Source organism: Thyridium curvatum (assembly GCF_004353045.1).
Source record: "Thyridium curvatum strain D216 chromosome Unknown NODE_8_length_716436_cov_74.480370, whole genome shotgun sequence".
Classification (NCBI taxonomy): domain Eukaryota; kingdom Fungi; phylum Ascomycota; class Sordariomycetes; order Thyridiales; family Thyridiaceae; genus Thyridium; species Thyridium curvatum.
The window spans coordinates 313567-339130 of NW_022156763.1; the positions used below are offsets into that span (position 1 = coordinate 313567).

Here is a 25564-nt window from a genome sequence, read left to right on the forward strand (position 1 = left end):
AGCACTAAGAACCCAGAAGGAGACTCCCGGGTCCGGGCGAGGCATTCATTTTATGGTGTTGATGTCGATGAGGAAGTCGGCATCGGAGGGAACCAAGACATGCCAGGCGGAAGGCCTCCGGTAGGAAAGCCAGACGGAAATGGACCTCCCGGAAACATGCCACCATTTTGGTTCGGCTCGCCGCCTGTCTCAAAATGCGTCGCAGCAGGTCTGATTTCATGCACGTAGGTCCTGTTGATCCCAATGCTAAGCCAGGCCAACAGTCCATCCTCCAAACCTTCGCCTAGGCGTGTGTACTCCATGATCGGATCCGAGTCGCCGTGCACACCGTTGAGAACCAGGTCCTGCGCATTCGTGGTGAAGCGTTGCTTGTTGCCGGTGTAGGGGGCGAGCTTGTTGACCTCTGCGATCAGGTCTTGGTCAAAGTACATCTGGCCCACGTGCGCGGCGGTCGTGTCAATGAGGGTGCCGTTTGCTAGCGGTGTGGCATTGAGGTGCACTGCCACGTGGATATGGGTTGCGCGGCCTTGATAGAAGCCCGGGAAGAGAGTCGAGAATTGCACGGCGCCGTCTTTGTCGGTCTTCTGGGCACCGCGCAGCCAGGTGTTGTTGAGGTTCGATTTGTCCGAGCTACCGACTCCGTTGCCAAAAACAGCGACACCTCCATAGACTCCGGTGGAGTTGCAGTCTGTCATCATGGTAGGTCTTGTTAGCCACTCTCAGGTCGCTCATTGATAATATTGGGCAATACACTTACGCCAAATGTCTAGATATGCGCCAGTGACTGGCTCGCAAGTGTCCATGTCGACAATCTGAATGTCGAGCGCGAGAGGTACTCCCTTCTGGTCCTCGACCACGTCTTGGCGGATGGCCTCACCTGCCACATCTGAATATCTTGTTAGTGAGAAGCTCGTTCCAGGAGCTGGTGTCGACGCATACAATAAGGTCCATCTATCTGCTCCGGGCTCAAGATGCAAGACTTGTTGCTGGCAAAGATGACCGACATGTCTGTTGCTGCTGTGTAGGCCTGCGTCGACTCGTGTGACTTGTTCAGACTCGGAGGTGCCTCTAGGGTTCACGGTCAGCTCAGCCTCTTCAGGACTTTCAAAACATCACCCACGGATGCCCCGCTTCTTCAGCAACCCTTTGACGAGGTCAGATCGTCGTTGAATGTTGCGAGTCTCCAGGCCACGAGCCTTGAGCTTATCAGCGCAATGGCTGAGGTCGTTCTTGTTGCTGGCGAGAAAGTCACGACGTTCAGTAATCTCCTGGGTGACATCATGGCCTGGGTGCGCAACCGCAAGGCCTACGGCCATCAGAGTTGAGAGAATGTTGCTCAACTGCATGGTTAGAGGCTACCGAGAGAGCATATATGCCTGTGCTAATACTGAGTTCCAAAAATTGGCCCATCCTTGTGGATATGGAGGATTTATGTAAAGTTCCCCTATTCCTCTGTCGGACTCCGCGTCGTTGTTCACTCATCAAGAGTCGGCCCACGTTTTTCGAAATACCGATCAGACGTAATTGCTTGTTTGGGTTCCATCTCCGCGATCAGTGCCAAGACTTAGATTGCTGCCGCGATAGATGAGGCCCTCGCCAGACGTCTATGTCGCAAGCAAGGATAGGAAATTAGCGTGGTCGTCAGCATATGGTAGAAGAACGGAGAGCTACATGGCCGTTAGAGCATCATCCGCCCAATCAGAGACGGCTCAATGTATCTTACCACACGAGATCAAGGGAGCTTGCGGCGGATAAGGGACGGGTATTTAACAAGTGCCATTTTAGCCGGCAGTCGGTCGAAGGCGTAACGCTGCGGACCCAAACGCACAATTGCCGTGTTGAGAAGCCTTGGCTTCGGGCTGACGTGGAGGAGAAATAACCTGGGCTCGTGAGCTCGCCAGCTTGGGTGCTACAGAATCTACCCTCCATATCAAGATATCGATGAGAGCGCAGCTTATCTTTCCGTTTTACCCTGGACCCCACTGCCCCAGACTGATATGTTCGAGTTCGTACTCATATTCATCTGTAAGCTAGAGTCACCAGTCCACAGTCCAGTTGAGCAACGTTCAGCTTGCGTACTCGTCACACACTTGAGAACACGATATTGTTTGCACGCGAGATCGACGTGAACGTATCTTGCGTAGTCCAAGCTCAGGAAGAGCTACTAAGTCGTCTAGGGGGCAATTCCTTATCTAGAGCACTCAGAATAGATGGTCATGGTCAGTGTTACTTATAAGCAACAGTTGCCCGTTTCACACCTGGTCAACCAATCCGAGGGAGCCATTAGTACCTGGTTGTTGAAACATCCTTCAGCTAACTCATATCAAAAAGCTAACACTTGAGGATGTACGTCCGCTTTTTTGTAACAGATGAACGTGATATGAATCCTTCTCGTCAGTGTTCAACAATTTGCATTTTTTGCAGGCACGTTCAAGTCCCAGGACCTTGGATTATCTGAAGTTCAGTATGGTCTAAGACACGCACCTTGCTTTAGTCTTTACGCTGAAGATGTATAATCTGTTGGTAGGTCTACTTTGCTCACTGGTTGGCTGTTGTAGACCGTTAACAAAGTTAGTGGCCTGTAGAAATATGTACTCCGTAAGACAGCATGTTTCGAGGCTTAGATTTTGTGGCGCGTGTGAGGTTAGCTGCAATCTAAGCTGGGTTTCAAGTCTCCACAATGCCCACACAAAAGACGGATCTGATGTTCGAATTGCCTCTACTGTCATAGTAAACTCCTCGCCTCGACGCTTAGCTTCCGACCGCCCTCAGCAAAATGCAAGAAGCGGTATCCGGAAATAAAGTCTGGAGACTGGGCAGTGGGTACCAAGATAAGGCCCCCTGATGACGTCCTGCCCAAGCAAGTGGGTTCAGCGAGCAAACTACGTCCGAAAAGAATTGTAGGGCAGTTGTGGAAGAGCACGATATCATACCCCGCGCCGCCGCCACTTGTGCTCGGTCGAGATCTGCATGGAGAACTCCCCGACTGACCGGTGGCTCCTCCCTCCCTCCCTTCTCCATTCCCAATCCGATGTTCTGTTGACCTCTTTCGCAGTCTTGCAACGAAGAGACTTGGTGAACGCCTCTCCCTTGGAGTACTGCACAGGGTTACACACGGGACTGTTGCACATCTCCAGGAAGTGTGAGCGGGATCATTCGTCAAAATGGCTAAGCTTAGCAAGCACACCTTTCGGATCAGCAGACCCTTCAACCAGAACCTGCTGTGTGCTCTGATCCTCTTTTGCTTGCCAGGCATCTACACGGCGCTCACAGGCCTGGGTGCTGGTGGCGGCAAGCCTACTTCCCTTGTTGTCGCCAATCAGACGAATGCAATCCTCTATGGCCTCTATGCGCTGTTCGCCTGCCTCGGCGGCAGCATCGTCAACCTGCTCCGGCCCAAGCTCTCGCTCATCATCGGTGCAGTCGGGTACCCTCTATATGTCGGGAGCCTGTGGTACTACGACCGCACGGGTGCGACGTGGTTCCCCTTGTTCGCGGGAGCGATCCTCGGCGTCACCTGTGGCATCCTGTGGACGTGTGTGAGCATGGTCGCCTTCTCGTACCCGCAGGAGCAGCACAAGGGCCTGTACTTGTCTATCCAGTGGGCCATGCGCTCGCTCGGTGCGTCCGTCGGCAGTGCAATATCGTTCGCTGCGAACTTCAACCAGAAGAAGGCGGTGGGCGTGACCGACCCAGTGTACATCACTTTCATCTGCATCCACTGCCTGGCGTTTGTTTTAGCCGGGCTTTTCGCCCTCGACCCGAAGGACGTCACCCGCGACGACGGCACGCATCTCGCCATCTTCAAGCAGCCGACGGTCGTGTCTGAGATCAAGGCACTTGGGCGCTGCTTTCGAGACAAGCGCATGCTGCTGCTGACTCCTGCCATGATAGTCTGCGAGATGGCACTTGGAATGACCTCGACTATCAATGGTGAGCAGCCGTTACACGCTGCATTATCGAAGCCCGCTGTGTACTAACTCTGGGTCCCTGCGCAGGCTTCTACTTCAACCTCCGTACACGATCCCTCGCCAACCTCGCCTTTCAACTCGTCCAAATAATTTCTCCCATGGTGCTCGTGGCTATCCTCGACACGAAGCGCATTAAGTCTCGCCGGCGTCGCGGGACTATTGGCGCAGTGCTTATGGGAGTCGTTGCTATCGGCGCCTGCTGCGGTCTCTATGGGTGGATGTACAAGGTCGACTACGCCGGGCTCAAGACTGCGCCGGGGACGGACTGGACGGATAGCGGGTTTGGCGGATTGTTTGCCGTGTACGTCTTGTTTGGCTGGGTCTACGCAGGCTTCCAGATGAGCGTCGAGTGGTGCTCATCATCGCTATCGAACGATCCAACCAAGTCGGCCCAGTCGGCTGGGTACATGCGCGGCATGGCGTCGCTGGGTATGTGCATCGGGTTTGTCATGGCGGCGCAGCAGGTGCCCCTGGTCGGGCAGCTGAGTCTGCAGTTCGCGTAAGAATATGCCCCTGTCCATTGCGCAAGTTCTGAATGTGACACTGACCGGCGTGAGATAGGCTGTACATCATTGGTCTAGTGGGCATGCTGTGGGTGCTGCGGTTCCATATCAAGGAAACCAACTACTTTGACGAGGACAACGTCATTGCGCCCCAGAAAATCGCGGAGCAGATTATCGACGACCAAGGCGGGCTTTCAGATGATCAGGCCAGGAACATTGAGAAGACCCCCAGTAAGGACGCAGGGAACGGATTGCTCCAGGCGGCTTAGAGAGTCAGACCACGGCCCAGTCTTCCTACTGCTTGTCTATTTCTGTGCCCGATCGTGTTGTTTGGCCTGCGTGAACCAGGGTCGGCCCCCTCCGGCGGGTATCCTCTAAGGACCCTACACTGGTCCATGGACGAGAAGCCGACTATGGAATTAGACGTGCTCCCCGGCAGCGATTTACGAAACTAATGCAGGGCCAAGTGACATGACTTCGTTGGCTCTATGAAAGTTTGGTTATAGAGGCCAGCTTCTTGTGTTGCTGTCCCGCAACTTCTATTCCGTCAGACTGTCATCGAAGTATAAAATGATATGACGAGACAAAACAATCTGCATGTCTGCAGTCCACCTGAATGACAGTGATATGCCCCGCATACATAGCAAAGGCCACTTCTCTGAGAGAACAGCTACTCCTCTCGGCTTAATTCTTCATGTGCCGTGGTCTAATTGCGAGCGTCTTCCGCCGAGGGAAGCGGATGGTGACAGCATAGCTCCTCTCCAAGCTGAGATCCTCAATCAAGAAACCACCTAACCTGAAAGGGTCGTCGGGGATGTCGATAATGGACTGGAGACCCGCGATAGTAACATCAACACGGGTAGCGTCACCACAGTTGTGGGGGCTGTAGTTGTTGCTCGACTCCTTCAGGTACATGTACGCAGATCTGATTCTAATTGCTCAATGGTCTGGAGCTGTATCAACCAGCCCAAAGCCGCGCTTGGAGGGTCCACTTCAGCTCGAATGGACTGTGCTGGCTCTGGCTTGCGTCGCTTGGTAGGAGGCTGTTGCCGAATGCTGCCGCCATCCCGGTCTGCGGCCGGCGTGCCGTGCTGGCGGGGCGACTGGTGCAGTAGCAGTGTTCGTTCGCCTTCGGTCATTCGTAAATGATCACACAGGCGGCTCTCCCAGTTTAGGCACCAAGCCGCGGCGTTTCGATCAGGCACTCGTGATCCCGATGACGAGTGGGACAGGGACGAGTCGCGCCTCACTTGTTTGTCTGCGGATTGCCGTATCGCCTCGACGTAGACCGTCTGTAGAGCCTCAACATCCATCTTCCAGTGGGGCGTGTGCACAGCGGTGTACGTCTGTTCAGAGGTACGGAGAGACGCCATGACGAGGATGCACCGGATGAGATGATGCTTGTGAAAGCACAGCAGACGTGATGATGATCAAGCCGGACGGTCACCCTCACTCTCGGATAGGGCAGCAGGCTGCACAAGAGGCTCTCAAAGTAGAAGGTGTGGATGCTTTAGTCTTCCTGGCAAGTCCCTGGGGTTGTGATTGTGGATGTGCAAAGTTGGACGTACGTATTTTTTTGCAAGTCTGTGCTCGATGCTGATCATCACGTGTCCGCTGTTCTCCGCCAATCGGCAGCTTTACGGAGGCGGGGTTGGACTGCATGGGACTGGGGAACAACCTCGGTCTTCCGTTTCGGGATAAGCGGGCTGTGGAGAACTACGGAGTAGCTGTGGCTGGCCCCGACACCGGCGGGTCTCGAAAGCTACGGAGTTAAACCCCGGTCAAAACCCCAGCCCTTCGAAAGAGTGTAGTCTCTTGACGACGGGATCATGCGTGCTGCAAAGATAATACCGCCGTCGAAATATTCTTGGGCCTCTACGTTCTCGCCTTGCCGAATACTTGACAATCTCGACTCTTTGTTCCTCTTTGAGCACGTTCAGCTTTGTATGCCTGGCTCCAACGGAGGTTCACTGATGGCTATCTATCTCTTGCGGCCAGGATACCATGATCACTATGTCAGACATCAGTCTTCAGCCAGATTGCTTTTGATCCAGTGACCTTGGCCGCCGACACTTCGGCATCAACTAAATGGCCAAGAAGTTCACTCCCTTCTGTGATAATCATCTGGTTATAATTAGTCTTCACGGAGTCGCTGTGATCGGATTAGCCTGGACCAGAACAAGTCTCTTCGTCCTGAGCATGCTAGCCCTGATCACTTTGGGGCTCTCTGCGCACTCATAATTTGTAGGCGCAAGCGTTGACGTGGCCATTAACCAGTCGCTTCTTACCCTACAAGTCTGTAACATCCTGCCAAGCTCCAGGATCTGAGCGGGTCTCTCCAGGCGGATCAGAAACCTAGCCAAGCCTCTCACGCTGGCCATACCCAGCATTTCACGCCCGGAATCCGAGGTGTTTTGGTGGTTATACCATGAAGGCGGGAATATTATCTGCTCAACACAAAGGCGAGCCAATTGTCTACACTTGTCCGGGCCGGTTTCGATCCAAAGCCCTGAAAATGGGGAGGGCTCCACGGGAGGAAACAGTCGATCTCTGAATATATTCCGGCTAGTGATTCAACGCTGCTCGCCATATGTACACATTCTCATCATAGCTCTATCTTTCACTGATCATATATAGGGACCACCTGCCTATTTTACGATCACGGACTCTTGGCAGTGACCACCGAAAGGAAGACTATGATCAGGTTAACCAGGAGCGCATGCGGCGGTTCCTCGAGCCAGAACAACGCGACGAGGAGAAGGGAACGTTCTATCCCCTACCGTTCCCATCAAAGTAGAGTCTGCTTGAGGGACAGAACATAGACATGAAGTTTCTGAAAGCACCGGTTCTGTTATTTGACGATGCAAGGTCACGTTACTCGGGCCTGAGCAGGAATAGGGGGGAGATGGAGAGACCTAGAGTCAAGCTTCAAGAGTGGCTGTGATATGTTCTGCGGGCGCAGATTGCCTCAATCAGAATCCCCATTCCGTATGAACTAAATAACAAGTCAGACTATAGACTGCCATATATGTAACCCTGGCCTTGCGTTTCAGGGCATTAGCTTCCACAGAAAGATGGAGGAGGTTGCCCACATTTGATACAGATGTGTCATCGCTCCGGACCGGCAACTTTAAAACTAAGCATATTCAACAAGACGCATGTGCCCTCTGATCAGCATCCTGAAGGCAATGGGCGGGTCAGTGGTCATTTCTGTGGGCCAGTCTTTGCAGTTACAACTCCGCGTGGTCTTCTTCGCATGGTGTTCTCTGATCACGTTGCCAAGGTCATTTTGTTTTGGGGGCTCGGTCGCAATTGTCCAGAGCAGAACCCAGCTGTCAGACTAGGTGCAACACAACGCGATTTGCCATGTGGATATTGCTGTTGCCTACTGTGTTTGCTCGCACTATCTGCTCGGGAAGATGGTCTCTTTCTTGGTGCTTGCTTGGTCTATAAACAGACCCAAACGCTGCCGAACTTGGAATCGTGAAAATAAGCACCCTCGTACTCCAACGACCTCTGTCGGTCCGGTCTGACCTTCATCACTAGTTATCGACGACATGGTCACTGCCAAGGCTGCTGTTGCCCTGTCCGCCTGTTTCTGGTTTAGCGTAACTTTCTCTGAGCATGCGCTTCCTGCCTTCGGGTGAGCTAACCGGATCGCCGTTCTAGGGCCGGGCAGTTGAGGCGCGCATCGCCGGGTACCGCGTTGAGGACTTCACCTAGGATATCGAGGGCACCAGCGTTACTGGCACCCTCGAAGACAGCACCGCCCACCTAGAGATGGTTCACCCGGACTTTTTTCCCAACACGACCGATGTTTTCCAACGAGACTTCGACCCCGAGGTCGCCGGCTTCGTCAAACGCAAGCACACTCTATTCAACACACACCCTCCACCCACCCCGGCGCCAACTGTTGTCGTTTCTTTCTCATTCATCACAATACTGTGCCCAAACTCTGCGACATAAATTGGCGATGAGAGTAGTTTTACTTCATAAAGATACCGCGCTGGAGTACATTAAACTTGGCTGTAAACGACAGTAGAGCAATTGACCTTGTCGTTAACGGGCCAATCGGGTGCATCTCTAGTGTCAAGACCCGCACGCCCGACAAGCTCGGCCGGCCTCGGTCCGGCCTGATTGACGCGATCTTGTCAGAGTCAATGTATTGCGGTCTACGTCCATCACTTTCTAATCGCCACTCATTGTCCGCCGGAAGGTATCTCTCAGCATCCAACGCAATGGCTGTCTATCACATCGGCAAGTAATTGCATCACCTGCATGTGTAGGCGAGTAGTAGTTTCGTGACTAATGGCGGCGTTTGCCGTGTAGTCCTTTTCAAGCTGAAGCCGGGCGTAACCGCAGAGCAATTGGCCGAATGGCGTGCTCGAGGGCGCGCCTTGGTTGGCCGGGTTCCAGGCTAGTCTTTTTGATTGATTGAGCCACAGGGGCAATGTTGACATAGGTATACTACTAGGGCTCCTCAAATTCGACGTGGGCGCGCCCGTCGCCACAACCGCGCACCGAGCACAAGGTTTCGACATGGCTGCTGTTGCCATACTAGAGAAACCAGAGGACATCCAGCCTTATGCAGAGCATCCCGAACACCATGAGTAAGTATCTCATGTCTCCTCATCAACCTGTCTGATTGGACGACAAAGACTGAAACCAGGTCAGGGTTCACCTCTTGCGGCAGGCTCTTGCTTCGGAAACGTTGGCATACGACTTGGAATTTTGAATGCCGCGGGATTACGCTTTTTTGGGAGACATGCCCAAAAGGCATTTCTTACCATTGGATGTGGAAGATTGCGTGTCAGCACTGATTTGGTATTTGCAGGTGTCGGCAGTGTCCACCAGCGTCAATCTCGACCTAGGCTCGAGGTGTACAGAATAGCCAACTCTCCGATTTGACGAACTACTCGCCGCGGATCAACAAGTTACGGGGAAATTCCGAATGACCCCCTCAAAAATCAAGCATTAGACATACAGAGTAATTAGAGACGAGCGAGAGCAGGCGTTTCAGGATCCCCTATACACTTGGCTACTTTTCTTGTCGGCCTCTATTTACAAGCCAAGTAGTATCGATACTTCATGGCTTTCCCTCAATACTCATTCTTGGACCTCCTTGTGACCCCAGCCAGATCCGTCCACTACTTGAATCTCAACACCCATCCATCAGACTCCGTCTCACCCTTCTCATTCAACCCACCCCAGAGCACAGCCGACGTCTCTGCTGGGAATGCATCCGCGCCAAAGAAACCCCTGGGACCGGGATGAGCCTTGCCCTGGCACGCCGTCTCCTCCTCCGCCGGCACCACCTCCACCTCGGCCCAGTCGAATAAACCCGAGTCGAACGAGCCCGGCAGGTTGTCGCGCACCACATCCTTCAGATTCGCGGCACTATAGGGCTCAGGAAAGATCTGCAGCGTCCAGATGTCCGAATGAGCAGGCTCGCGCGCTGCCTCAGCTGCGGGGACCTGGGTCGTGGCGTCCTTGTGTCTGCCAGGCAGATAGACGAGATATTTGCGCCCGAATCCCGTGCCCATAGGGAGCAGGACGCCTCCAGGGCGAGCTGTGGGTCCCGGGGCAATCGGGTTGATGGGAAAGTAAATGTTCGTCCAGGGGGCCTCCTTGTCCGCCTCTTCGATTCGCATGAAGTGAACATAGCCGTGGACGCCCGTCTCCATGCCAATGCTGTACAGCACACCGTCCACAAATGCAGCCGCAGCTGGCTGCTCGGGCGATGGAGGCAGAATCGACCAGCTGCTGGCCTTGAAGTCGAATTTCCACGTTGCTCCCGAGGCATTCGTACCGCCGTGCAGGTACAGTACGTCCGCCCTTTCGTCGACAAAGATGTAGTGCCCATGCACAGCCTGGGGGCCATCTTTGGACGAGGGCTTGATTTGGGTCCACCCGTACGTCTCGGTGTCCCACAGCCACAAACAGGCATCCTCGGCGATGGACCTGCCGCCCGCATTGGCACCGCCGTGCACGACGAGAAATCTGTCGCGACGAGCAGCGGCATGGCCCCATCGGGGCGAGGGAGCCAGAGTTTCGCCAGCAGATCCGTCTTCTGCGGGGAGAGACGGGTAGCACGCATAGGGCGGACCGGGATCCTCGGGGCTCAGCGACAGCGAGTGAACGTCAGCAGCGCAGAGCTGGCCGTCGGGATTCTTGCCTCCGAGGAGGTGTGCTCTCTTGCCTATCACGGTGAGAGTGTGGTGGGATCTCGCTAGGGCGAGCCTGGATCATCGCAGTCAGCGGGTTGCGCTCCACAATTACGAGCTACGACATCAGAATGGGATGCCTCACGATGTGTCCTGCGCCGCGATGGTCGCTATCTTCTGCAGCGTCGCCTTCAGTGGTTGCGTCGGGCGGGCGACGGCGGCAGCGGCACCGACCTCGACGCCAGTCGAGACTATCTGTTCGGCTACGACAGCTCCGGCTACAGCTTCGGCCATGTTGTCGTTTTGTCTGAGACGAGATGCTTTGATCCAAGGGCTGAGTGATGATGTGTGGCACGCGACCCGACCTGGGATTCAATGTTCCATGGCGGGCTGTCGTGACGTCAGGGCAAAGGGGCAGAGTGGTACCTCCCACCTCAATTTACTAGGGAAGGAACTTTCAACCTTATCAGCCTCATCAGTCTTATCAGACAGCCTCGACGACACCAAACCGCAAATTCATCTCCAGACCAACTGTCGGGTTGATCATCACAGCAGACAGAAATGGTCAACATATCAGTGCGGAGCGTCTTGCTCGAACCCAGAAAGCAGCCAACTCCCAGCCTCGTCGATGGGTTGGGAATGACCACTCCATCTCTTGCTAGCTTTTTTTCATCTAGGAGGCTGACGTCTCACTGTGTTTCATGATCCAACACGAGATCCTCACAACGCTAGGTCTCAACAACTGCCAACCTCGAAATCTCATCGTTCGTGACGCCTAAACTGGTAGAGGGGACAGACACGTATCTCAACACAATCACCTTTTGACTGCACTGGTCCAGCCTGAGATTCGGCTCCGCAGCTGGCAATGGACAGACTGGGTGATGGCCGATGATGAAGACAGCGAAGCGGAATAAACAGGACACTGAAAACTTCCAGCATACACAAATCCGAGCATGTCCGATCCTCAATAAGAGCGCCCGGAGCTGACTGGCAAAGATAGTGGGGCTGCTTCCCATCTATTTCGATCCTGTCTAGTGTTCACACGTCTTATTACGGCGTGCAGCGTACCGTAATGACCAATTACCCAATGGAAGTCACCACCGAGGCACCTCGGAGTAGCCTCGCGTTCTCGGTACAGGTGCACGGAGATGAGCCTCGTAAAACCATCACTAGTTCCTCCCAGTGGAAGGACGTACTCGGGCCGGACCTCGCAAACGAGACCCAGATTTCGGGTCCGGCAGCAGGTCTCAGTAGATGGAGGCCGCTTGTTCGCAGGCAAGTGAAGGCACACGGAGCGCAAAGATTGTTTTTTTTTAGTTCCGGGTACACAGCATCAGGAAGACCAGCTAGCTGGCAGACATGCCGCTGTCCAGAGCTTGCAAGCTACTGTCCATGCACGAATGACGTCTGCCAAACTCGCCGCACAGGTCGGATTTCCCTCACACGACAGGGGTTCCACCTCCAGCCACCACTTTCATATCATGTCGAGACAAATCTCGATCACGAACATGACTGTACGGCAGGCAGGTCGTGGTGTACACCCACCCGCTAGAGCAAATCAGTCAGCGAATACACATCTACCCACTCGTGCGAGTAGGCATTGATGGAAGAGCCGAGACTGCCGTACGGTGACATCACAAATGCGTGAACGCTACTGCACGGGCGGAGGCTATTATTTCCTTGGGTCTTTGTGCATCGTGTGCGTGTGGGAGGCGAACACGACCGGAGCCCCATTTCTTGTTTCTAAATCAAGAAACGTCTGCGGGCAATCGGCCACTCACCGGCGTTCGGAACATTGGCGGCGTGCCGGCGCACACCCATCCACAATTCGGAGCCGGGGGTGTGGATCGAGTAAACGAGGAGGCTAGTGCGGTGCTTCCATGCTCGTCACATCAGCAAGCTTTGGTGCCGCATCGACAACGAGACCGGACGAAAGCTCCAGTGCAAGCCATCGACGCCAAACAACGCCAGGCCCCAGGAAACAGTGCCAAGCGGAGTAGCCTCTGTCGACGCCAAAAGAAGCAAGTATCGCTTGGCCCCAACCGTTCTTGACAGCTTGTGTGAGGAGACAGGGCGATGATCTCACGCTGACGACCCCTGTCGACGAGAGGCCGATCGATGGGGGATGGGTGTGTACACATTACCAAGGCTGCTCTAGTTATATGTAGAAAAGCACTAGGCAACTCAATCCGACAAAGCAAAGAAGGGAAAAGGACCAGGCCCCGGCAGACCGTGCCTGTGATGATATGATGTTGCATTGGAGAAACACCGCAGAATGCCGAACTGATGAGCAGGGGATCCACGAGGCGGGTCAGGGCAAGACGGGGGGGTTCCTAAGCAGGACGGAGGAGCTGAGAGTTCGCATCCCAAGTGCAAGGAGCTTTTGTAAAGGTGATAAACAGTAGACACCACTCGGTATGCTTGCACGGCGTCCACCTTGTGGCACGGCGTGGCACCTTGTGGGCGCTGTTGCACTGTGCGAACCAAGGCCAAGATCAGGTCGTCTCGTCAGGTCGGACCCAGTATCTGGCCGATTGAGCTACCTACCTCAGTAGGTAGCTCTGGCGAGTACAAGTACGACGGCAACCACCAGCAGCCTTGATACAACCGTCGGCCTGGTAGGCAATCCCAGAAAAGTGTGAGTCTAACACCCTCGGGGCGTGGAGGCTTTGCTGGTGGGGGGTGCAGCAAGAGAGACACGCCTCTAGCTAGCGGCAGCAAGAGAGCAGTTCAGGTAGGTAGGTACACCTACCCACCGGCAACAACGGCTTTTCGCAAGAGTGTACTTCAACTGTTGTACTCCGTAACCAAGCTAAGTTACTCCTTGCGGTAGGCGTGCCGTGCTGACGGAGTAGGTCGTTGGGAGACCAGGATGTGCGGAGCCGCGGTTTGTGGTGGAGGTGGCATGTCACCTCGGGGGCTCCATCGAAATGCAAATCCGAGGCTTCCATTGCTCTTCGGTGTGAGTGTAGGTAAACCTGGTTGAGGCGAATTGGATCGGGCGATGGCTGGCTGGCCGGACGGGCCAACTGTCCGGCTTCCTGCACGCACACTTCCAGCCGTGCAAGCCAAGCCAAGCTCACCAGTCACCAGGCTTGACCGGGGGGGACCCTTGAGGCTGGGCTGGTTTGGCCGGGGCCAGCCACCGCCCAAGTTTGCCAGCCAACGGGCCACCGTGCCACTGAGCGATCACGTAACCCCCCCTATTAACCCTGTTCGCAACGACCACGCAAGCGTGCAGACAGCTGGAGCACTGTACGTACAACAGCTGCAGCTTGTGCTCTTAGCTGCTGCGCTGGAGCTGCTGGAGCACACCACCTCGCAGTGAATACGAAGATCGACCGCACCACACATGCACAAGCGATCGAATCGAGAAGAGAAAGAAGGAAAAGGGGAAAAAAAAGGACCATCAGACACTTGCATGGCCCAGCGGCTAGAGAGAGAGAGAGAGAGAGAGAGAGAGAGAAATTTGCGCGCTGGCAAGGAGCACTGACGAAACCTGATCCGCACGCAGCTTTACCCTGTTTGGCAATTCCCCAAAGCGGAAAGAGGAGAACGGCGAAGGTGCAAAAAAAAAGGGGGAAAAAATAGACCGAAAAAAAATACAGCATTGGGGCTTTTACCTACCTAGGTACCTAGCTAGGTACCTACACTCCGTAAGGTTACCTACTTGTACTTATGTAAGTATGGTAGGTCAGGTGTTTGCTCTCTGTCTCTCGCCGCCGAGGCTTGTGGTGTTCTCGGTTTGGGCACTAAGGGCGATAGACGATAAGGAAAAGCAAATAGTTTGTGAAATGTGGCTTTGTTTCAGTGGGATTCTGTTTTAGCACAGCTCTTTGTGCTGATGTCGGTCGCGTCAAAGGCTGTATGAGGCGGTCAGTTGGGCGACTGGGGTAATAAGATACCGATGTCCCATACCTTGTCAAGGTAAGCACTGTAGGTACCTCTTTAGCTGTACCTACAGCTGTACAAAGGCTGAGTGAGGCCCCCTGACCCATGCCCAAAGAGGAGGCTCAAAACTCTGGGCGATCTGATGATGATGATCGCAGGTGGGTGACGAGTTCGGACGAGTGCACGAGCCAATAGCACCAAACCTAAAAATAAAATAAAAAAATATCCAACTCACCGATTGATCAAAGAGCGCCTTTCATCACTGCAGCGCGTCCATGAATGAATGGAGGAAGGACGATTACGGCCTACGGCTATTGGGTGCCGGATGCGGGTTTTCCTGTTGCCTTTGCACACGTCATGACATTTGAGGGTTCGACACAGAGAGGTATAAAAAAAAAATCAGGAATTCCAAGAAATCCATGGATCCAGATACCTACCAAGTGGAGTCACCCTCGACAAAGGAAGCCGTCGGGTGCAAAGAGCGCCTTTGATTTGAGCGAGCCTTGCGAGCCTCGGCCACTTGTGCTGTGTGCAAAGTGGGTTCGGTGCTCGAAATCCGGGTTCAGCGTTTGCCTACGGGGTACAGGCAAGATTTTCCAGGGGCTGCGCGGTGTGCTCGGGTGCTGGTGGGCTGTGTTTCAGGGGAGGAGCCGGCAAACGTGGTCGGTGGGCGTGTGGGGTGGCTGGCCGGGCTAGCGAACGATAGTGGGGTTGTAGTGGGCGCCCACCCTGCTGTTTCCGGGTTAGCCGGGGGCCTGGGAGCCGCCCAAACAGCAAAGCAAAACGGTACTATTGGAAATTAGACTACGTGACCATCGCAAACCAAGGCCGGCGGCCGTCTGGGGCTTCCTCAGCTGCTGGGCCTCCGGCCTCTCCAGTCAGACCTTTATTTCGAGGCTTCTTTGACGGACGGTGGGAATTGGCGAAACCGGGGGCAAGAGAACCATGGGAAAAGGGGGCGGCGGTACGCCGGTATCGAATACCTTGGGCTGGTGGTCCCCGTGCCGTCCAGCCGTTTGTCCTTTGTCGGTGTTCTCTTTTTTTTTCGTTTTTTCTCTCTCTCTCGTTTGTTTGGTGGCCAGATTTGCCAGATCAGATGGCTGGAAACCGTGGACAGTCGATGCAAGTACCTGGCTGGGCTGCAGCACAGGTGCATGACGCACCCGCCACTCATGTACTTCCCTTTATGCAGGTCGGGCGCGACCTGCATGTAACTCGTACTTACAATACGAGCTGAGCGCTGGGATGGCTGCAAATCGACTGGCTGCCGCTGGCTTGTGCGTCTGCGCCTGGCCCTGGTCCTGGCCTTCTCTTGCTCGCCTGTCCAACCAACCTCTTCCCCCCCTCCACACCCCTGCATCCATCCACTCGAGCCGCGTTTTTTTTTTGGACTTTATTTTTGTTTCCCTGTTGACTGACTGACTGGCTGGCTGGCTAGGTAGCTGACTGCATGCATGCATGTGTGGATTTGCTTGTACGTACGAGGCTTTCTTCCCAACCTCACCACCGCCCGTTGGCGCCAGAGTTGCAGCGGCCCACGGAGCCCGCAAGCAGAAGCGAGACTTGTACCCATCGGCGTCTTCCGCCCAACTAACGGCGTTCTTGCACAAACCTTTTCCACTCTAGACACAAAAAGAAAGAGACCCGCGTGATGCTGTCATTGGTGCCAATCTCTCTCCTGACTACTGACAACTAGGGCGCTTTGGCCGAGTCCACTCTGGGAAAAAAGTAATTCTGGAACCCCGGACTGGGCGAACTAGAAGCGACCCAATGCTTCTCTCTCTCTCTCTCTCTCTCTCCTTTCGTGTTGACGATGGCTGGCCAAGCTGGCCAAGCTGGTCTGGCAGCGTAGCTACCATGCATCCAGACGTCCATGATGGGGTTGGGCCCAGATGCCAACCTCGCAGGTTCTCTCGTCTGCTTATCCCAGATACGACCTGGCTTGCCCGGGCTAGTGCCAGCCATGATGGCTGGGCCGTGGACCGTGGTGTTGTCTCCCCCATCTTGCAGTGAATCCACATCGTATTCCAGCTTTGGATCTTGGTCATCGTATCGCTTGTCTGCTCCGTTCGTTGCTTGCTTGCGCTTGCTGGGGGACCAAAGCTCCATCAGCCGTTCCCATCCATCCATCCACACCCCCCATCCACCCTTCTCCCTCCTCGTCGTCGTCGTCGTCCTCCTCCTCCTCTTTTTTTTTACCTTTCTCATCCACTCACACCCGGCCTGTCTTTTTCCCAAGATCAGCAAACTTTCTGCTTCCGTCATGCTCACCTCCAGCCAGTAGTCGCTGTGCATGACCGTTTGACGCCGCACTTGTCGATCTGGCGTGGCGTTGTGGGCTCCAGACCACCTTGACGTCGTTGTCGTCTGGTCTTTGACCGTTGCGTCTCTTTCACTCCCCATGCCCCATGCCATGTCAAGCTCGATCCAACCACCCACCCCGTTCTCTTTGATAAAAGCCCGTCCTGATCCCATCCCGGGATACACACCCTCCTTGGAACTCCCTTCATTCCTCATCACAGCCAACATACCCGTGTGAGAGCCATTCACTTGTGTGTAGATCTCGTAACAAAGATCTCACCCCGACATTCGCTGCTTCTGGACACTGGACACACTCGCTGTCGCCAGAAACAAAGGTCATTCGCTTTCTTGGGACGGCAAGGATCCCCAACGACTGGCCGTCATATCAAACATACGAAACTGCCTAATCCCTAATCGACACCACACTCCTGCGCCGAAGAGGACCAGCAAGCAACATGCGCTCTCTCTTGGTCGCGGCCCTGGCAGTGGGCGCTGCCACGGCATGGAAGTATCCCGACTGTGTAAGTTGTGCTCTCTCCGTGCTCCTCGTTATGCGCGCGCTTGGGCCTGCATGCCTGCCTTTTTTTTTTGTGTCTCGCCTTGGCACCACCCCCATGTCTTGTGTGTCTGTCTCTCTCTCGGCCGGTCCGGGCTCTTCGCTTGATCGGGAATCGGGAGACCGGGGGTCGGGGTCCCGGCTGTGCACCCTTGCGTCCGATCCTCAACCCGGCAGCGGATCTTGGGGTTTGTCACTTTTTGGGAGGTTCCGACTTTTTTTGGTCCCAACCCAGAGCACTGGTTCTGGTTGGAATGGTGCCCTTGCGACGGCCCGCGCTGAGACAGGCCCCAATGAAAAAGGGCTCCGACTCCCACTAAGGTAGTTAACAGGTACTGGAATGCTGGGAGAAGGGGGAGGGAGGGGAGAGGGGAGAGGACCGGGCCCCCGGACACCATTCAACCAAGCGAAAGTCAAAAAAAAAAAACTGGATCAGAAGACAGCGGGCAATCACCAAAAATCCAGGGACCCCTCCCAAGCCATTGCCCGAGACATTTCAATGGAGACCGAGACTGGGCGGGCGGACAGGCAACAGAGAGCAGAGAGGCGCATCGGCGCCCACACGCGCGTGCACACACACACACACCAAAGCATTGCAAGACGGGAGAACTAGCGTCGCTGACATTTGACCCCCTCCCCTCATTAGGAACAAGACAACTGCTACCGCAACCTGATCGACGAGCGCTTCAAGCAGGAGGCGCCGGCGGCCTGCGTCAAGTGGCTCGCCGGGACGTACACCAACTCGAGCCAGATCCCCCACGACTTCCACAACTGCAAGGACGTCAACAAGTTCTCGTCGGCCTGCTCGTGCGTCACCTACACGGCTACCCACACGACTGGGCCCTCGACCACGAGCACGCCCTACCCGACCACCACCCCGTCGACCAGCAGCAGCAGTAGCAGCACCACCCCCTACCCGACCACCACCCCGTCGACCAGCAGCACCCCTTACCCTACTTCCACCCCGTCGACGAGCTCGCCGTGCACGACGAGCACCGCCAGCACCAGCACCAGCACCTCGGAGACGAGCTCGCCATGCACGACGAGCACCAGCACGTCCGAGACGAGCCCGTACCCGACTACGACTCCCTCGACGAGCTCGCCATGCACCACCAGCACGAGCACCAGCACCAGCACCTCGGAGACGAGCTCGCCGTGCACCACCAGCACGAGCACTTCGGAGACGAGCACGAGCTCCTATCCCACCACCACGCCGTCGACCAGCAGCACGCCTTACCCCACTACGACGTCGTCGACCACCTCGCCGTGCACCACTAGCACGAGCACGTCCGAGACGAGCCCGTATCCTACCACGACGCCGTCGACCAGCAGCCCGTGCACCACCAGCACCAGCACCAGCACCTCGGAGACGAGCCCGTACCCCACTACAACGCCGTCCACGAGCAGCACGCCCTACCCCACGACGACTCCCTCCACCAGCAGCCCGTGCACCACCAGCACCAGCACCTCGGAGACGAGCCCGTATCCCACCACCAGCCCCACCACCAGCCCGACGTCGAGCTCCCCTACGACCTCGCCGTCGTCGCCGAGCTCGAGCTACCCCACGACTGTGCCCACGTCGCCCAGCAGCAGCTACCCCACGACCTCGCCCACGTCGCCCACCTCGAGCAAGCCGCAACCGACGTCGCCCTACCCTACGACGCTGACCACCATCACGCAGACGACGTCTTGGACCACGTCGACCATCTACACCACCACGACGCGCACCATCACCTCGTGCGGCCCCGAGGTCACCAGCTGCCCGGCCGAGTCCACCACCTGCATCACCGAGACCATCCCGGTCACCACCACTGTCTGCCCGGTCACCACCGAGGCTCCGCCGCCGCCGCAGCAGCAGACTACGCAGTACACCACCTCGACCATCTACACGACCAAGACCCGCACCATCACCTCGTGCGGCCCCGAGGTCGTCAACTGCCCCGCCGAGTCGACCGTGTGCATCACCGAGACCATCCCCGTCACCACGACGGTCTGCCCGGTCACCACCGAGGTTCCCCCACCACCCGTTGTGCACACCAGCTACCCGGCCCCTCCCCCGCCGGCCCAGAGCTCCCAGCCCGCGCCTCCCCCTCCGGCCCAGAGCTCCCAGCCCGCGCCGCCTCCGCCAGCCCAGAGCACCTACCCTGCTCCCCCTCCGCCAGCCCAGAGCACCAAGCCTGCTGCTCCTCCCCCGGCCCAGAGCAGCTACCCCGCTCAGCCGCCTCCTCCGGCCCAGAGCACGCCCGCCTTCGTCACGACGACCAAGGCGCCCGCCACCGTGCCCAGCCCGACCGTCAGCACGCCCGCGCAGGTCCCCACTGCCGCCGCCGGTACCGCCCGCGTCGGCCTCGAGGTCCTGGCTGCCGCTGCTGCGGCCATGTTTGCGCTGTTCTAAGCTCTCTTGTGTGAAGGACAAGCGACGTTGAAAATACGGCTTGGGAGACGCGAAGGCAGACAAAATCACACCAACCATCGTTTTGGTCTAATTTGTTCCTTTTCCCCTCTCCGAGTTTGATGAAAGTAATGCACCTTTTCTTTACTGCCATCTCTTCACTCATTTATTCTGGGATATACAACATGGAGGGCACATTTATTTCTTATTCATTCGCGACCTCTCCCCATCCTCAGGAGACACGACCAAACAGAAACAAAATTTGCCTTTGACATATTGGCAAACATAGCGCAAGCTATCACCACGACCCTTTTTTTTGCACATTCTTCTCCATTCCTTTGAACATACCTTTCTCGACCCTTTTTTATATTACAATTTGTATTTATTTATTTATTTTTATCTCTGCCGACGTGGGAAGGAAGAGTACCACCTGTCGAAGAAGCTCCCGTGAAGGGTGTCTTTTGGGAGGAATCATAGGCATCAATTGTGGCATATAGGACTTTATTTCCAGGGTAGAATGGTGAAATATGGAAAATACTTAGCTATAATTCCGTTGATGAGTTGTCCCGTGTGACTTGTGTGGCTGCTCCCGTTGCAGGCGAACGATCCATGGATGTGATCAATTTAGGTAATTCATTTGGTGATGATACAGCCACCTAGCTACCTAATGAAGTACCTACCTTGGGTAACTCAGAGGTAAGGTGGGCGCCTGAAAAGGCTCCAGCTGCCTGCAGCGGCGCCCGCCCGTGGGTGCTTGAGCAACCATTTGGCCTACAACGCGGCCTGAAAGGCGTCCACTATTACACACACACACAGCGCATTCCCCTGGGCAGCCCACGGAGGGCCATCGCTGAGCAATCCATTGGTGCCAAACAGGGAGGCATGCATTCGTTTGCCTACTCGTCTAGTACCTGAATACACGTACGTCAAGCGTGGATTTAGCTGATGATCCCCGCTGGGGTGGCTGTCTCCTGCAGATTGGCGGTGGCTGGCTGTTGATTCGAAGCGCGCGCCTCCCTCGCATCTTCTGGCCAAAGGCAAGGAAAGGCAGTCAAGTTGACACCGAGAGAGCGCGCGCCAAGGGAATAGTTTAACGACAGGGAAGGTAGCTGGTCCGGGCCATGGAGGCGGCAGCTTTTATCGCCCGCTGATGATTGGCTTGCCGTCTCGGTGTCTCGGCGACTGGGGTGTAGACGCCGACGATTGACGGCAGGGCAGAGCCGCCGGGGGAGACGAGATCACGCGAATTACTCATTTTAACAGACGGGCAGGATGTTCCATGTTGTTTCCTACTGGGAGGGATGCCTACCGACGGTTCCGTGGAATGGTACACGTCCGCCGAGCAGGGTCGAGTTTCCGGCTAGCTAACCTGCATCTTGAGAGGAGAGAGGAGAGAGGAGAGAGGAGAGAGGAGAGAGAGAGAGACGCCTTTGACGTACTCCGTCCGTACTTGGGCAAGCCACGCGAAAGCGAGGAATCGATCGCGCCAGGCAGCCCTGGGACGCGTGCGGCGTGGGGTTATGAACTGCCAGCAACATGGGTTGGCGATCTGTCATGTTTTCCGAAGCCACGACCGTTATCTCTGACATCCGCCGGGACCAACTGCTTACGAAGCATTTACCGACTTAGTGAGTAATACATTGATAGCTCGAGCTACCTATCTCTCGCCCTCGCTCGGCCGGGATCCGCCCCGCACTCTTCCTTATCGCATTGGCGCGGTCCTCTTCTCTTACTGACATGGCTCGGCTGTCCAACTCCGCTCCGGGGTGCGGTCCGACCTGTCAAATCCATGACTGTTGTTGGGTTGAGGTCCCGGTCTGGGTCTGTGTCCCGGTTATCGAGACGCCAAGAACGTCGAGTGAATATGTTGAATCTTCAGAAGTCCTTATCGATATCGATGGTTTCTCCAGAAAGTCCCTGCATGCCATGTCTGAGAGAAAGCCGGTTGCTCCTATAGAGCACACACCTTTCTTTTCTCATCTCCATTGAATCAATTTAGAGTTGCCCGTCTACCCCGTGCCCGTCAACATCCCCCGTTATCAAACTACCCAGCCAAGATAGATCCCTCTTCGCTGCCGCCGCCATAGGTAATCAGCCTTCGCATCGAGTTGCCCCAGATAGTCTCCTAGACACCCGTGGCCATGGCCACAGACGTAGCCTCGGCGCCCACCGTGGTCGACGCCGCTGCTGCAGATACGCTGACCGTGGATCCTGGCACCACGACCGCCGGCCGCAGGTATCGCTCCAAGAAGCAGCGGCCCTGCGACCTCTGCCGCTACCGCAAGATCCAGTGCAAGATCCACTCTCCCGACGCCGCCTGCGAGCTGTGCCGGAAGCTCGACCGCGCCTGCACCTTTGTCCTGGGTCCCCTGACGCGCACCCGCGCCCCCTCCGGAGTCGGCGACGCAGGCGCCGGCATCGCCGTGGCTGGGCGCCACCGCCAGCAGAGGAGGCGGGAGAGGAGCAGCTACCCGCCGCCGCCGGACGACGACCTGCTCTTGGAGAGCCTGCTGGCTGCCTCGGGAAGGGACGTCGGTGGCGGGGGCGGTGGTGGTCCTGGTGGTGTGGAGGTGCCGCCCTTGCCCATGGATGTCGATTCTTTCTGGCTGCCGAGCTTGAGCCCTCTTGACGGGCGGTGGGGAGTCATGGAGTTTGGTGTTGGTCAGCGGCCCTTCCCTCGTCGTCGTGGACACGGCTCTGACTCTTGTTGTTGTAGATCCCTCTCTCGGCGACGCTCAGTATCGCCATGCCTCGCCTCAGTCACACACCAGCCACGAAAGCGGCGGGCGGTCAGACGCTCTCGCCCTCTCGAGCACGCACGACTTCCAACCCCGGGTTGGTGTCTCGCCTGTAGCTGCTTCACATCGGTCACCGACGACGTCCAACGAGATCGGCTCCCAGTCTTCTCCCCACCAAGTCATCGTCATAGGCTCCGCCAATCATGCCTCGCCTCAGCTGTCCAGTCCCGGGATGCCGAGCGCCGGCATGCACCATCCATCATCCACTTGGCCGCCCGATCTGTCGCTCGACGGACACGGAGGCTACTCGCACGAACTACTCGGTCTATCCAGCGAGTCGGACCCGTACTTCCTGCGACACTATGTCTACAATGCCAACGACACCTATCCCATGTACCGCTTACACTTCCGGCAGGTCGTCGAGTATGATGGGATGCCGCACCGACGGGAGGGGATTCCCCACGGTCCGATGCCGGTGCATATCAACCTCGAGGATGAGGAGATCTGGAAGGACCATGTTGATGCGGTGGAGGGGCTATTCTTTGACGGGATGACGGAAGAGGGCGACGGGGTGATGCTCGACAAGTTGGTCTCGGCCGACCTCGGTGCGCGGCTGCTCAGGCTGTAAGCGCACACCAACACATCGAATCCGACGGGGCATGGGCAGCTGACACACTAACCGACTCTCAGATACGTCGAGCACGTCCATCCGCGCTACCCGGTCCTCTCCCTCGCAGACCTGAATGTCCTCTCACGCCCGCCCAAGCCCGCCGCGCCGACAATCGCCACATCCGTCGGCATCCGCAGCACCGTCTACGCCCTTGCCACGCCCTTCACCTTTCTCGACGACGAACTTAGCGTGTCAAAGGGCTACCTTCAGGTCTCGGCCGACAACCTCTGGGCCATCGCCCACCGCAGCTTCCACCGCGCCCTGCGCTCCACGTCGCGCCTGTCGCTGCTACAGCTGTGCCTGTTGCTGCTGCAGATGCCGCCCGAGAGCCACGTCGCCGCCGACCCGCCCTCTCTGTGGTCTCTGTCATGCACCGCCCTGGGCCTGGCCGAGACGCTGGGGCTCAACATCGACCCCGCGGCGTGGAAGGTGCCGCGGACAGAGGTCATGCTGCGCCGCAGGCTGTGGTGGTTCACCTACACGGCGCACACCTGGACGGCGCTCGTCTGCTCGCGGCCATCGCACCTGCATGAGGATAGCTGGGATGTCGGGGAGCTGACAGCCGGCGACTTTGAAGGAGAGGAGTACCCCGAGGGTAGGGTGCGGGACGCGATCTTGGGACAGGTGCCCATCTGTCTTGCGCAGTGCGGGCTGGCCGTCATTGCGGCGGGCGTGTTGAAGGAGTTTTAGTGAGTATCCGACCGCTCCTTTGCTGGGAGTCCCCAAACCCAAGTTGAGGGGGCACTAACCGCGGCGAAATAGTACCCTGAAGGGAAGCCGCATGTCCCTCACCCTGCCCGCCCTGCTCGCGCGTGCGCAGCTCCTCCGGACCCGGATCGAAGGATGGCGTCAGACACTGCCCCTGCTGGCGAAGCCGGCCTCGGACCTGACGGCAGAGGAGTTCGAGGTCGGCGCATCGCTGCGCATCTCGCACCTGACGCTCGAGATCCTCATCTTCCGCGCGCTCCTGCGGCCGCTCATGCACGGCACCTTCTCGCCTACCGAGACTTCGAGGGAGCCCATCTCGACCATCTTCGAGAACTGCTATACCTGCGCCAGGGTGGTGACGGAGATTGTGTCGTCGCTCAAGGCGCAGCATTTTGCCGCGTTCTGGCATCCGTGTAAGTGACTACCCGGAGCACACGTGACTCCTTTGTCCGAGATCTATATCTGTTGGCTGACGTGTGCTGGACAGACGTCCGGTATCAACTCTGCTACGTGTCGACGTTCATCCTCATGAACCTGGCGCAGTCGACAACGCGCGAGATGGCGGCGCGGCACCTGACGCTGCTGAACAAGTGGCGCGATACGCTGCGGATACAGGCGAGGGCGTGGCCGCTGGCCAAGCTGGCGGCCATGAGGCTCGACGCCATATTCTGGAAGGGCCTGCTCACGGTGGTGGCGGGCACGGGTGAAGAGACGCCGGCGGTGGTCTTGCTGAGGGAGCAAGGAGCAAGGGGGGAGTGATAAAACCCCGAGATTGCTAGGCACTCATTCTCCGGCGTGGCTGTTGGAGCTGTGAGACAGTATGTGAACGACTTGGTACATTATCCGGGGAGGGGCCCTGGCGGGAGGGAAGTTGTGTGCATGATGTGCGGCAGTGAGACAATAAGCAACTCTCGACAATGCAATGTCATCCAGATATAAAATACGAATCTTGCTATCGAGTATTTCCTATCTCCTGAGTGGACCGACCGGTGCAGCTGGAGCTGAACCGGGTGCGACAAACAGGGGCGGGTGGGCTCGTCCGCACGCGCGCCGCTGACAACAAAGCACCATCAATTTCAACGTTTCAACGTCACACAAACTTTGTCGCTTTGCCGTTAATTACTCTGCTTCGAGCATGCCGACCCATGGCTCAAGTAGCAATCGAAAAGCTCGCAAGGTCCAAAGTGTCACATGTAGCAAGAGCCAGGCATAAAGGGAACCCAGGCAGGCTCTGGGTAAAGCAGCAATCACAGACAGATTTAGGATAAAAATTAAATAGGAATACATCTTTTGCAGACGTGGCCAATACCATGCCTAATATCATGTCGTATTTAGAGGAGCATCGAGAAGAAGGAAGCACCACAGTAGCAAGCAAACTTGCTAGGAGCTGCTCCAGTAAATATAGATAGGCGAAACTCTTTCTCTCTCCTCTTTCTCTTTATAATGATGGACCTGCTTAATATTAGGTGATAAAGTATAATATCTATCTATCTATTTTGATCCTTAGTCTATCTATTAGATATAAGCTAAGTTATACTATTAATATAATATAGTTAAAGAGATATAATAAATATAATACCTATATTTTAAAGACTTAATAATAAGAATATAATTATTATTATAGATTAATTAAGTATAGTTCTTTAATTATAAAGGTTCTTAAGTTTAAT

At 56.1% G+C, this 25564-nt stretch overlaps 6 protein-coding genes across 6 annotated transcripts; 3 read left to right on the top strand and 3 right to left on the bottom strand.

Moving 5' to 3' along the window:
* Nucleotides 1-50: 50 nt before the first annotated feature.
* On the bottom strand, nucleotides 51-1346 carry E0L32_002061 (uncharacterized protein; the record flags this gene model as incomplete). Its single annotated transcript, XM_031136210.1, has 4 exons — nucleotides 51-688; nucleotides 758-886; nucleotides 940-1068; nucleotides 1121-1346. 4 exons carry the CDS (start codon nucleotides 1344-1346, stop codon nucleotides 51-53), a joined length of 1122 nt encoding a protein of 373 aa, XP_030989169.1.
* A 1818-nt stretch (nucleotides 1347-3164) lies between these two features.
* On the top strand, nucleotides 3165-4743 carry E0L32_002062 (uncharacterized protein; the record flags this gene model as incomplete). The annotated part of the gene is made up of 3 exons (XM_031136211.1): nucleotides 3165-3933; nucleotides 3999-4470; nucleotides 4533-4743. The coding sequence occupies 3 exons, from the start codon at nucleotides 3165-3167 to the stop codon at nucleotides 4741-4743; spliced, it is 1452 nt and encodes a 483-aa protein (XP_030989170.1).
* Nucleotides 4744-5379: 636 nt separating this feature from the next.
* Nucleotides 5380-5847, bottom strand: E0L32_002063 (uncharacterized protein; the record flags this gene model as incomplete). Its single annotated transcript, XM_031136212.1, has 1 exon — nucleotides 5380-5847. One exon carries the CDS (start codon nucleotides 5845-5847, stop codon nucleotides 5380-5382), a length of 468 nt encoding a protein of 155 aa, XP_030989171.1.
* Nucleotides 5848-9621: 3774 nt separating this feature from the next.
* Nucleotides 9622-10932, bottom strand: E0L32_002064 (uncharacterized protein; the record flags this gene model as incomplete). The annotated part of the gene is made up of 2 exons (XM_031136213.1): nucleotides 9622-10714; nucleotides 10784-10932. 2 exons carry the CDS (start codon nucleotides 10930-10932, stop codon nucleotides 9622-9624), a joined length of 1242 nt encoding a protein of 413 aa, XP_030989172.1.
* A 6353-nt stretch (nucleotides 10933-17285) lies between these two features.
* On the top strand, nucleotides 17286-19781 carry E0L32_002065 (uncharacterized protein; the record flags this gene model as incomplete). Its single annotated transcript, XM_031136214.1, has 5 exons — nucleotides 17286-17351; nucleotides 17978-18193; nucleotides 18326-18652; nucleotides 18716-19030; nucleotides 19068-19781. 5 exons carry the CDS (start codon nucleotides 17286-17288, stop codon nucleotides 19779-19781), a joined length of 1638 nt encoding a protein of 545 aa, XP_030989173.1.
* Nucleotides 19782-21919: 2138 nt separating this feature from the next.
* On the top strand, nucleotides 21920-24601 carry E0L32_002066 (uncharacterized protein; the record flags this gene model as incomplete). The annotated part of the gene is made up of 5 exons (XM_031136215.1): nucleotides 21920-22439; nucleotides 22495-23140; nucleotides 23207-23875; nucleotides 23949-24307; nucleotides 24438-24601. The coding sequence occupies 5 exons, from the start codon at nucleotides 21920-21922 to the stop codon at nucleotides 24599-24601; spliced, it is 2358 nt and encodes a 785-aa protein (XP_030989174.1).
* Between the last annotated feature and the right edge of the window lie 963 nt (nucleotides 24602-25564).